The following is a 13,062-nucleotide window of genomic DNA, read 5'->3' as shown; positions in this document are numbered from 1 at the left end:
ATAATCATTCACATAGCAACAAATAAATATCATTTAGTAAATGGACCATCCATTTTTTAGACCTTCCTCTCTATGGACCCTATGTCACATTACTATACTATTGATCTACTGGACTAATAAAGCTTGATAGCTCATTGAAGAGTGATTCTCCACAGAGGCAGCTGGGGATGAGTCAGCAGAAGGTCCAGCAGAGATTCCAGGAGAGAGAGAAGGAGCTGAAGGAGCTCCAACAGGCTGTGGAGTCTCTCAAGGTGAGTATTGTTGACCAGAGGAGACACACCATTTCACCTGTCTCCTCCAGTCAGAGAGAGAGAGAGAGAGAGAGGTAGAGGGGCCCCTATCCAATCCCACTGACCCCACTGTTGGGAACAGAAAGTAGAGGAGGATGGGTCAAGGCTGAGGGATCCTGAGAGGATCCCTGTGAGTAGTAGATCTGTGACAGCACAGAGGGATGGGCCAACGAGGGATATATGCTTCAGTAAGGTTGGCTTCTTAGTGTTCATAGCAAATGGTTATCAACTGTACCGCAGAAATGGAATGTAAATCACAGAAAAAAAATATGTTTTGGTGGCAGCTGCAGAGAAGTATTTGGTCATAGTAGATTTGACTTCAGAAGAGTTCCAGGGTGTGTTGAGTGGTGGTGTCCCGTCCTCCCAGGCCGTTGGCCTGGTGCAGGAGCAGATAGGGTCAAAGTAGTGGAATGGGGGTAGTGGGTTTTAATGAGTGTAGGGTTAGTTGGCCTGGTGCAGGAGAAGATAGGGTCAAAGTAGTGGAATGGGGTAGTGGGTTTTAATGAGTGTAGGGTTAGTTGGCCTGGTGCAGGAGCAGATAGGGTCAAAGTAGTGGAATGGGGTAGTGGGTTTTAATGAGTGTAGGGTTAGTTGGCCTGGTGCAGGAGCAGATAGGGTCAAAGTAGTGGAATGGGGTAGTGGGTTTTAATGAGTGTAGGGTTAGTTGGCATGGTGTTGTCATTAGCTTATTGGGTTGAAAGGCTGTGAGGTTGAGCATCCCACTGCTACTGTTCTAGATGACTGTTGGGAATATACTAGTAGACAAGGCAGTGGTTTTGGTTGGACAGTTGGAAAGCTTGCTGATGAGAGTAGTTTCAGGGAGTTGGAGGTTGGCCCTTTTCTGTGGTGATAGGAGATGTTCCTCCATGGTTACTCCCAGATCCTGTTGTTGATCTAACCTTGGTAGACAAAAGGAAAGATTGGGTCAGAAGTCAGTGATAAAGGGAAACTGGTTGACAATTACATTGGTAGAAGTTGTTATGCTTTTTTACCTCTTTTCACAGATGGATCCAAGGGCCCAGATAGTGGGCCCACAGGAGCAGGTGTTTACCTTCCTGAATGTGATGTGCAGATATGTAGAAGACTAACAGATGAACTGTCAGTGTACTCAGTTGAACTGTTGGTGATAATAGTTGTCCTCCAGTGGGTGGAGGACGTACAGCCTGTTAGAGTTATAGTATCCTCAGATTCTCTGTCTGTATTGAATAGTTTATCATCTGGTAAATCTATTAGGAGTGACCTACTATTGGAGGTATTAACCTCTCTAGGGTCGGCGGGACGAAATCGTCCCAACTACGCAACAGCCAGTTGAATCCCGTGGCGCGATTTTCAAATACCTTAGAAATGCTATTACTTCAATTTCTCAAACATATGACTATTTTACAGCATTTTAAAGACAAGACTCTCGTTAATCTAACCACACTGTCCGATTTCAAAAAGGCTTTACAACGAAAGCAAAACATTAGATTATGTCAGCAGAGTACCCAGCCAGAAATAATCAGACACCCATTTTTCAAGCTAGCATATAATGTCACATAAATCCAAACCACAGCTAAATGCAGCACTAACCTTTGATGATCTTCATCAGATGACACACCTAGGACATTATGTTATACAATACATGCATGTTTTGTTCAATCAAGTTCATATTTATATCAAAAACCAGCTTTTTACATTAGCATGTGACGTTCAGAACTAGCATACCCCCCGCAAACTTCCGGTGAATTTACTAAAAATGTACTAAATTACTCACGATAAACGTTCACAAAAAGCATAACAATTATTTTAAGAATTATAGATACAGAACTCCTCTATGCACTCGATATGTCCGATTTTAAAATAGCTTTTCGGTGAAAGCACATTTTGCAATATTCTAAGTACATAGCCCGGCATCACAGGGCTAGCTATTTAGACACCCAGCAAGTTTAGCACTCATCAAAGTCAGATTTACTATAAGAAAAATGTTATTACCTTTGCTGTTCTTCGTCAGAATGCACTCCCAGGACTTCTACTTCAATAACAAATGTTGGTTTGGTTCAAAATTATCCATAGTTATATCCAAATAACGGCGTTTTGTTCGTGCGTTCAAGACACTATCCGAATGGTAAAGAAGGGTGACGAGCACGACGCATTTCGTGACAAAGAAATTCTAAATATTCCATTACCGTACTTCGAAGCATGTCAACCGCTGTTTGAAATCAATTTTTTTGCCATTTTTCTCGTAAAAAAGCGATAATATTCCGACCGGGAATCTGCGCGTTTAGGTAAAAAGACGAAAGAAAATAAAGCATGGGGTCGACTCGTGCACGCGCCTAAGCCCATTGTCCTCTGATCGGCCACTATCCAAACGCGCTAATGTGTTTCAGCCTGGGGCTGCCTCGATATCATTCAGCTTTTTCCCGGGTTCTGAGAGCCTATGGGAGCAGTAGGAAGTGTCACGTTACAGCAAAGATCCTCAGTCTTCAATAAAAAGAGTCAAGATGAACAAGAACTTGTCAGACAGGTCACTTCCTGTATGGAATCTTCTCAGGTTTTTGCCTGCCATATGAGTTCTGTTATACTCACAGACACCATTCAAACAGTTTTATAAACTTTAGGGTGTTTTCTATCCAAAGCCAATAATTATATGCATATTCTAGTTACTGGGCAGGAGTAGTAACCAGATTAAATCGGGTACGTTTTTTATCCGGCCGTGTAAATACTGCCCCCTATCCCCAACAGGTTAATGTTATTATGGAGAATTGAGAGAATGGGTCTAGTAGTGAGATTCTGCTGGGTCCCAGCACATTCAGGTGAGGAATGGAATGAAATTGTAGACTAGTTAGCTAAAATAACTTTAAAACAAGATATAATATATATTAATGTTCCACTGGGTAGAGGTGAGGACAAATGTGAGATCAGAGACATTTTGATAGATGTGTGGCAGAAGAGATGGGACTCTGAGCACAAGGGACGGCATTTATATGCCCTCCAAAGAAAGGTCGGTGGACCAAGGTTCAAAGGTCAGATTAGGAAGGAAGAGGTGGTGTTTCCTCGATTGTGTTTAGGACATTGTACATTGAACTGGTCCTTCCATCTGGTTGGCAGCATGTGAATGGTTTGTGTCTGGAGGGTATTGTCAATGAAACGGTGGAGCATGTGTTGTTATATTGTTGTAAGGATGTTGAAGAGAGGGAAAGATTGAAGTGTAGGGTCATTGAGGTTGGACGGGGTTGGATGGGGGGTTGGAAGGGATTTGGGGGATGGGGGAGGGTCTATTAGAAGTTAGTAGGGATCTTTTTTATTTTCTCAGAAGTACTGAGTTAGGTAGGAGGATTTAGAAATGGTGTAAACCGTGATTGAACACACTCCAGCACAGTAGGAGGCGCCACACTCCTTTAACGTTGGTTTGAGGACCTCCATTATACCATAGAAGAAGAAGAAGTTGGTAACGTGAGGTTTTGTCGTTCGTAAAGAGTGCAGCTATTCTTTTGCCTATTTTCCAAATGTATTTTGTCATGGTGGGAGGGTTTGTTTATTGGTTTCCTCTGTTTATCGGTTAGAGTTGAGGAGGGAGTAGGGTAGTTTGATGTCCTCAACCGAGTGGAGAAGAAACGCTGTCTCTTCAGGTGCGTTGTGGAGAATGGTGTGGAGGAATTATTGATCCTGGTCGGTGAACAGGTGGGAGAGGAACATATACACTCTGTATCCAGAATGAACAAGGCGGTGGTTGTGGTAATGTAAAAGGTGAGTCTTGTTGTCCGGCTAGTTACCAGTATGATTTATGTGAGGGGTTGTGTTGGTGCTGATTTCGACAAGAGTAGTGGTGTCTAATCTGCCTCCGTTTATTACCACCGAACAGATCCGTAAAGAGTTGGTTCGTTTTGCTAAATGTGGAAGTGTTTTTCTGAACGAAATTCAAGGTTAAACAGGGGAGGGGTGGTACACAGGGTTTGTTAGCACAGAGGAGCCCAGTGATATAATATTATATATATATATAATATTACTATATGTCCCAGCTGTTTGCTGTGGTTTTGAAGTAATTCTCTTCCAGCCCGCGTTAACCTTGTAGGTTTACCTCAGGTAACTTATTATGAACTATCCTTGTAGGTTTACCTCAGGTAACTTATTATGAACTATCCTTGTAGGTTTACCTCAGGTAACTTATTATTAACTATTCTTGTAGGTTTACCTCAGGTAACTTATTATTAACTATCCTTGTAGGTTTACCTCAGGTAACTTATTATTAACTATCCTTGTAGGTTTACCTCATGTAACTTATTATGAACTAACCTTGTAGGTTTACCTCAGGTGACTTATTATTAACCTCTATGGGCTAGGTGGGACGCTAGCGTGCCACCCGTGGTGCACTCCATCAACAGCAGGTGCATTTCAAGAGCGGCAAATTTGAATCCAAATAAATGTCAAAATTCAAATTTTTCAAAAATACAACTATTTTACACCATTTGAAAGATAAACATCTCCTTAATCTAACCACGTTTTACGATTTCAAAAAGGTTTTACGGCGAAAGCATAAATTTAGAGTATGTTAGGACAGTACATTTACAAGAGTTGTGTGTAATGTTTTGTCAAGTCAAAGACAGGGTCACCAAAACCATAAAACCAGCTAAAATGATGCACTAACCTTTTACAATCTCCATCAGATGACACTCCTAGGACATTATGTTAGACAATGCATGCATTTTTAGTTCTATCAAGTTCATATTTATATCCAAAAACAGCGTTTTACTATGGCATTGATGTTGAGGAAATCGTTTCCCTCCAATAACCGGCAGTCAAGTCAGCGTCACAAATTAAATAATTAAAATTAGAAAACATTGGTAAAATATTATATTGTCATTTAAAGAATTATAGATTTACATCTCTTGAACGCAATCAACTTGCCAGATTTAAAAATAACCTTACTGGGAAATCACACTTTGCAATAATCTGAGCACTGCGCCCAGAAAAATACGCGTTGCGATACAGACTAGACGTCATGTTGGGGAGATCTAAAATCGAAAATACTATGTAAATAATCCATTACCTTTGATTCTCTTCATCAGATGTCACTTCCAGGTATCACAGGTCCATAACGAATGTAGTTTTGTTCAAAAAAGCTCATCATTTATGTCCAAAAATCTCCGTCTTGTTCGCACATGATCTAAGCCAGCCGGACTTCTCGTCATGAACGAGGGGAAAAAATATATTTCCGTTCGTTCAAACATGTCAAACGTTGTATAGCATAAATCATTAGGGCCTTTTTTAACCAGAACATTAATAATATTCAAGGTGGACGAATGCATACTCTTTTAAAACGTATTGGAACGAGGGTACCCAACATGAACTCGCGCGCCAGGTGTCTAATGGGACATCATCGTTCCATGGCTCTTGTTCGGTCAGATCTCCCTCCAGAAGACTCAAAACACTTTGTAAAGGCTGGTGACATCTAGTGGAAGCAATAGGAAGTGCCAAAATATTCCTAAGCCCCTGTGTTTTTCAATGGGATAGGTTTAAAGGTAATACAACACATCAGGTATCCACTTCCTGTCAGAAAATGTCTCAGGGTTTTGCCTGCCAAATGAGTTCTGTTATACTCACAGACACCATTCAAACAGTTTTAGAAACTTTAGAGTGTTTTCTATCCATATATAATAAGTATATGCATATTCTAGTTACTGGGTAGGATTAGTAACCAGATTAAATCGGGTACATTTTTTTTATCCAGACGTGCAAATGCTTCCCCCTAGCCCTAACAGGTTAACTATCCTGGTAGGTTTACCTCAGGTAAGTTATTATTAACTATCCTTGTAGGTTTACCTCAGGTAACTTATTATTAACTAGGTTACAGCTACTTGGTGAGGAAGCTTACTGTTCACCTGGTTAGTGATTGTAGTGGCCTACAGGGATAGTTGGCGCAAAGCCTTCAAACGTTAAACATGTTCTGGTCATGGTTAACTGTATATATATATATTTTTTATTATATAAAAATGTGTAAATTCTCAACAAATCGCATGTCTCTGTTCTCTTTTTCAAGATGTGGCCAATTTAAACAGTCAGAAGAAAGAATAAAAAGAAATAACCTTTTTTTATTTGTTTCTAAATGGCTGCTGGGTAATATGATAATCGTTGAAATCTGTTGGTTCGTAGACATCAAATAGAGAGAATGCTGCGCAGGTTCACTGAGTTGTAAACCTAATGGATAGGTGGAGATCATTGATTTGTAGCTCTGACTCAGTTGCTACCTCAGATTATGAGCCTATCAAGTGTGGTGAATGAGGTATGTAGTTCCCACAGAAGACCACAGGGAGGAGCAAGAGAGATATAAACCCATACAGTTTATCTCTTTAAATACCCTGAACCTAACAATCAATCTAATGTATTTATAAAGACCTTTTTACATCAGCAGATGTCACAAAGTGCTGTACAGAAACTCTAACCCTACGTATAACCTGTTTTATCCTGAACCCTAATTCTAGGGTAGGGTAGCCTAGAACCCCTTTAGAAACTATTTTAGTAATAATATTATGTTAGTAAATACCATTATAGTACTAAATAGGTTCTATTGTTATTTTTTAAATAAAACCTATGTATAGTACTTAGCATTTAACTGTTTTTTTGTTATTTTATTATATTTATTATTTAGAGGAGTCTGTCTAAATAATGAAAAGTTAAGTTATTGCCAGACTTTTTAATGAAACCTTTATTTAACCAGGTGGGCCAGTTGAGAACAAGTCCTTTATTTAACCAGGTAGGCCAGTTGAGAACAAGTCCTTTATTTAACCAGGTAGGCCAGTTGAGAACAAGTTCTCATTTACAACTGCGACCTGGCCAAGATAAAGCATGGCTGAGGTGCACCCATGACCAGCTCTGAAACCAGATTGCATAGCAGAGAAGGTACGGTGGGATTGGAAATGGTCGGTAAGCTGTTTGTTAACTTTGCTTTTGAAGACCTTAGAAAGGCAGGGTAGGATAGATATAGGTCTATAACAGTTTGGGTCTAGAGTGTCTCCCCCTTTGAAGAGGGGGATGACCGCAGCAGCTTTCCAATGTTTGGAGATCTCAGACGATACGAAAGAGAGGTTGAACAGACTAGTAATAGGGGTTGCAACAATGGTGGTGATATGTTTAGAAAGAGAGGGTCCAGATTGTCTAGTCCAGCTGATTTGTAGGGGTCCAGGTTGTCTAGTCCAGCTGAGTTGTAGGGGTCCAGATTGTCTAGTCCAACTGAGTTGTAGGGGTCCAGGTTGTCTAGTCCAGCTGAGTTGTAGGGGTCCAGATTGTCTAGTCCAGCTGATTTGTAGGGGTCCAGATTGTCTAGTCCAGCTGATTTGTAGGGGTCCAGGTTGTCTAGCCCAGCTGATTTGTAGGGGTCCAGGTTGTCTAGCCCAGCTGATTTGTAGGGGTCCAGGTTGTCTAGTCCAGCTGAGTTGTAGGGGTCCAGGTTGTCTAGTCCAGCTGATTTGTAGGGGTCCAGGTTGTCTAGTCCAACTGAGTTGTAGGGGTTCAGGTTGTCTAGTCCAGCTGAGTTGTAGGGGTCCAGATTGTCTAGTCCAGCTGAGTTGTAGGGGTCCAGATTGTCTAGTCCAGCTGATTTGTAGGGGTCCAGGTTGTCTAGTCCAGCTGATTTGTAGGGGTCCAGGTTGTCTAGTCCAGCTGATTTGTAGGGGTCCAGATTGTCTAGTCCAGCTGATTTGTAGGGGTCCAGGTTGTCTAGTCCAGCTGATTTGTAGGGGTCCAGGTTGTCTAGTCCAGCTGAGTTGTAGGGGTCCAGATTGTCTAGTCCAGCTGATTTGTAGGGGTCCAGGTTGTCTAGTCCAGCTGAGTTGTAGGGGTCCAGGTTGTCTAGTCCAGCTGAGTTGTAGGGGTCCAGGTTGTCTAGTCCAGCTGATTTGTAGGGGTCCAGGTTGTCTAGTCCAACTGAGTTGTAGGGGTCCAGATTGTCTAGTCCAGCTGATTTGTAGGGGTCCAGGTTGTCTAGTCCAGCTGAGTTGTAGGGGTCCAGGTTGTCTAGTCCAACTGAGTTGTAGGGGTCCAGATTGTCTAGTCCAGCTGAGTTGTAGGGGTCCAGATTGTCTAGTCCAGCTGAGTTGTAGGGGTCCAGGTTGTCTAGTCCAGCTGAGTTGTAGGGGTCCAGGTTGTCTAGACCAGCTGATTTGTAGGGGTCCAGGTTGTCTAGTCCAGCTGAGTTGTAGGGGTCCAGGTTGTCTAGTCCAGCTGAGTTGTAGGGGTCCAGATTGTCTAGTCCAGCTGAGTTGTAGGGGTCCAGATTGTCTAGTCCAGCTGATTTGTAGGGGTCCAGGTTGTCTAGCCCAGCTGATTTGTAGGGGTCCAGGTTTTGCAGCTCTTTCAGAACATCAGCTATCTGGATTTGGGTGAAGGAGAAGCTGGGGAGGTTTGGGCAAGTTGCTGTGGGGGGTGCAGAGCTGTTGACCAGAGTTGGGGTAGCCAGGTGGAAAGCATGGCCAGCCATGGAGAAATGCTTATTGAAATTCTCCATTATAGTGGGTTTATCGGTGGTGACAGAGTTTCCTATCCTCAGTGCAGTGGGCAGCTGGGAGGAGGTGCTCTTATTCTCCAAGGACTTTACAATGTCCCAGAACTTTTTAGAGTTAGAGCTACAGGATGCACATTTCTGTTTGTACAGTACTGTTGACACCTTAGGGTTGAGTTAGAGTTTTCCAAAATGATCAACAGTGTGGAGATGTTTCAGGAGGTATGGGGGCTCAGGGGGGCTGTCTGTACGGCTGGAGAGGAGGGGCTGTCTGTACGGCTGGAGAGGAGGGGCTGTCTGTACGGCTGGAGAGGAGGGGCTGTCTGTACGGCTGGAGAGGAGGGGCTGTCTGTACGGCTGGAGAGGAGGGGCTGGAGAGGAAGGGCTGTCTGTACGGCTGGAGAGGAGGGGCTGTCTGTACGGCTGTCTCTCTCTCTCTCTCTCTCACTCTGTCCCTCTCTCTCTCTCTCACTCTGTCCCTCTCTCTCTCTCTCTGTCTCTCTCTCTCTCTGTCCCTCTCTCTCTCTCTGTCTCTCTCTCTCTCTCTCTCTCTCTCTCTCTTAACAGCGCTCTGCACAGGCAGCAGTGGAGGACAGTGATCAGATCTTTACTGAGCTGATCCGCTCCATTGAGAGAAGGAGCTCTGAGGTGAAGGAGCTGATCAGAGCCCAAGAGAAGGCTCAAGTGAGTGAAGCTGAAGGACTCCTGGAGCAACTGAAGCAGGAGATAGCTGAGCTGAGGAAGAGAAGCACTGAGCTGGAGCAGCTCTCACACACAGAGGATCACATCCATTTCCTCCAGGTAACTAAACTGTCTTGTTACATGTGATATGAAATGAACTTCATGTGAAACTATTCATCTTATGTTCCCCTCTCTCTCTCTTTCTCTCTCTCTCTCTCTCTCTCTCTCTCTGTCCCTCTCTCTCTCTCTCTGTCCCTCTCTCTCTCTCTCTGTCCCTCTCTCTCTCTCTCTCTGTCCCTCTCTCTCTCTCTCTCTCTGTCCCTCTCTCTCTCTCTCTCTGTCCCCCTCTCTCTCTGTCCCTCTGTCTCTCTGTCCCTCCTCTCTGTCCCTCCTCTCTCTCTCTCTGTCCCTCTGTCTCTCTCTCTGTCTGTCTCTGTCTGTCCCTCTGTCTCTCTCTCTCTCTCTCTCTCTCTCTCTCTCTCTGTCCCTCCTCTCTCTCTCTCTGTCCCTCTCTCTCTTTCCCTCTGTCTCTCTGTGTCTTTCTGTGTCCCTCTCTCTGTGTCCCCCTGTCCCTCTCTCTGTGTCCCTCTCTCTGTCTGGCCCTCTGTGTCCCTCTGTCCCTCTGTGTCCCTCTCTCTGTCTCTCTCGGTGTCTCTCTCTCTGTTCCTCTGTCCCTCTCTCTATGTCCCTCTGTCCCTCTCTCTCTCTCTCTCTCTCTCTCTGTCTCTGTCTCTCTCTCTCTCTCTGTCTCTCTCTCTGTCCCTCTGTTCCTCTGTCTCTCTCTCTGTCTCTCTCTGTCTCTCTCTGTCTGTCTCTGTGTCCCTCTCTCTCTCTGTCCCTCTCTCTCTCTCTCTCTCTCTCTCTCTGTCTCTCTCTCTCTGTCTCTCTCTCTGTCCCTCTGTTCCTCTGTCTCTCTCTCTGTCTCTCTCTGTCTCTCTCTGTCTGTCTCTGTGTCCCTCTCTCTCTCTGTCCCTCTCTCTCTCTCTCTCTCTCTCTCTCTCTTTCTGTCTCTCTCTCTTTCTCTGTCTCCCTCTGTCTCTCTCTCTCTCTGTCTCTCTCTGTCTCTCTCTCTCTCTCTCTCTGTCTCTCTGTCTCCAGAGTTATCAGTCTCTCTCCAGTATCAGTGTATCTTCAGACTTACCCAGCATCGTTGTCCGTCCTCTTCAGTACTTTGGAGATGTGAGTAAGACTGTGTCTGAACTGAGAGAGAAACTAGAAGACTTCCTTAAAGGAGAATGGACCAAGATCTCCACTACAGGTGTGTTGAAAACAATCAGAACATCAACTTTAGACCATTGAAAGTTCCCTACTAGTCATATACATGTGGAATATGGTATGATGATAACATTCCCTCTCTCTGTCAATGTGTTTGTGTGTCTGTAGTGAATATAGTGGAGGTTGTTCTGCCTCCAGAGCCCAAGACCAGAGAACAGTTGTTACAATGTGAGTCTCTTTATTGTGAAGTAACTAACAGTCTCTTTTTACTGCCACTCCTAACAATCCCTCTAGAAATATATAGCAATAGTAGATCTAATCAAAGACTGGGTATCTATCTGACTCCTCATATTTCTCTGATTTGATCTCTGCTGTGCTCTAATCAAAGACAGGGTAGATACAGTATCTGACTTAACTTATTGTTCTGACACCCCTCATTGGTCTCTGCTCTTCTCCCAGATTCCTGTCAGCTCACACTGGACCCAAACACAGCACACACACTCCTCTCTCTATCTGAAGGGAACAGAAAGGTGACCTGTACATTCCAAGACCAACCATATCCTGACCATCCAGACAGATTCACCAACACGTTGCAGGTTCTGTGTAGAGAGGGTCTGTCTGGACGCTGTTACTGGGAGGTGGAGTGGAGTGGTTATGTTATTACAGCAGTCTCATATAAAGAAATCAGCAGAACAGGGACAGATAATAGATTTGGATACAATAACAAGTCCTGGAGTTTACTGTGCTGTAGTGATGGTTATTATTTCATACACAATAATGTTGGGACTAAAGTATCAGGCCCTCAGTCCTCCAGAGTAGGAGTGTACCTGGATCACAAGGCAGGTACTCTGTCCTTCTACAGTGTCTCTGACACAATGACCCTCCTCCACAGAGTCCAGACCACATTCACTCAGCCCCTCTATCCTGGGTTTAGTATCTATTATAGTACTGCTGAGCTGGTTAAACTGTAGTAGGGTCCACATAGATACTAGTCATGCTGGTGTAGTCTATAGCTGAGCTGGTTAAACTGTAGTAGGATCCACATAGATACTAGTCATGCTGGTGTAGTCTATAGCTGAGCTGGTTAAACTGTAGTAGGGTCCACATAGATACTAGTCATGCTGGTGTAGTCTATAGCTGAGCTGGTTAAACTGTAGTAGGGTCCACATAGATACTAGTCATGCTGGTGTAGTCTATAGCTGAGCTGGTTAAACTGTAGTAGGGTCCACATAGATACTAGTCATGCTGGTGTAGTCTATAGCTGAGCTGGTTAAACTGTAGTAGGGTCCACATAGATACTAGTCATGATGGTGTAGTCTTTAGCTGAGCTGGTTAAACTGTAGTAGGGTCCACATAGATACTAGTCATGCTGGTGTAGTCTATAGCTGAGCTGGTTAAACTGTAGTAGGGTCCACATAGATACTAGTCATGCTGGTGTAGTCTATAGCTGAGCTGGTTAAACTGTAGTAGGGTCCACATAGATACTAGTCATGCTGGTGTAGTCTATAGCTGAGCTGGTTAAACTGTAGTAGGGTCCACATAGATACTAGTCATGCTGGTGTAGTCTATAGCTGAGCTGGTTAAACTGTAGTAGGGTCCACATAGATACTAGTCATGCTGGTGTAGTCTATAGCTGAGCTGGTTAAACTGTAGTAGGGTCCACATAGATACTAGTCATGCTGGTGTAGTCTATAGCTGAGCTGGTTAAACTGTAGTAGGGTCCACATAGATACTAGTCATGCTGGTGTAGTCTATAGCTGAGCTGGTTAAACTGTAGTAGGGTCCACATAGATACTAGTCATGCTGGTGTAGTCTATAGCTGAGCTGGTTAAACTGTAGTAGGGTCCACATAGATACTAGTCATGCTGGTGTAGTCTATAGCTGAGCTGGTTAAACTGTAGTAGGGCCCACATAGATACTAGTCATGCTGGTGTAGTCTATAGCTGAGCTGGTTAAACTGTAGTAGGGTCCACATAGATACTAGTCATGCTGGTGTAGTCTATAGCTGAGCTGGTTAAACTGTAGTAGGGTCCACATAGATACTAGTCATGCTGGTGTAATCTATAGCTGAGCTGGTTAAACTGTAGTAGGGTCCACATAGATACTAGTCATGCTGGTGTAGTCTATAGCTGAGCTGGTTAAACTGTAGTAGGGTCCACATAGATACTAGTCATGCTGGTGTAGTCTATAGCTGAGCTGGTTAAACTGTAGTAGGGTCCACATAGATACTAGTCATGCTGGTGTAGTCTATAGCTGAGCTGGTTAAACTGTAGTAGGGTCCACATAGATACTAGTCATGCTGGTGTAGTCTATAGCTGAGCTGGTTAAACTGTAGTAGGGTCCACATAGATACTAGTCATGCTGGTGTAGTCTATAGCTGAGCTGGTTAAACTGTAGTAGGGT

At 43.7% G+C, this 13,062-nt stretch overlaps 1 protein-coding gene across 1 annotated transcript in view; it reads left to right on the top strand.

The window, feature by feature from the left end:
• LOC145876157 (tripartite motif-containing protein 16) overlaps positions 1-12,108 on the top strand; it is a 13,043-nt gene extending 935 nt beyond the window's left edge. The window contains exons 2-6 of the mRNA XM_082971944.1: positions 156-251; positions 9,331-9,564; positions 10,543-10,702; positions 10,828-10,887; positions 11,119-12,108. Of these exons, the coding sequence (XP_082828070.1) occupies positions 156-251; positions 9,331-9,564; positions 10,543-10,702; positions 10,828-10,887; positions 11,119-11,630 (1,062 nt within the window). The 3' untranslated portion in view covers positions 11,631-12,108. The remainder of the gene's footprint in view (positions 1-155; positions 252-9,330; positions 9,565-10,542; positions 10,703-10,827; positions 10,888-11,118) is intronic.
• The last annotated feature ends 954 nt before the right edge of the window (positions 12,109-13,062 follow it).

The sequence above is a fragment of the Salmo salar genome, unplaced genomic scaffold, assembly GCF_965601325.2.
Source record: "Salmo salar unplaced genomic scaffold, fSalSal1 ptg000468l, whole genome shotgun sequence".
NCBI classification, from domain to species: Eukaryota; Metazoa; Chordata; class Actinopteri; order Salmoniformes; family Salmonidae; genus Salmo; species Salmo salar.
This window is presented reverse-complemented; position numbering and strand designations above follow the sequence as displayed.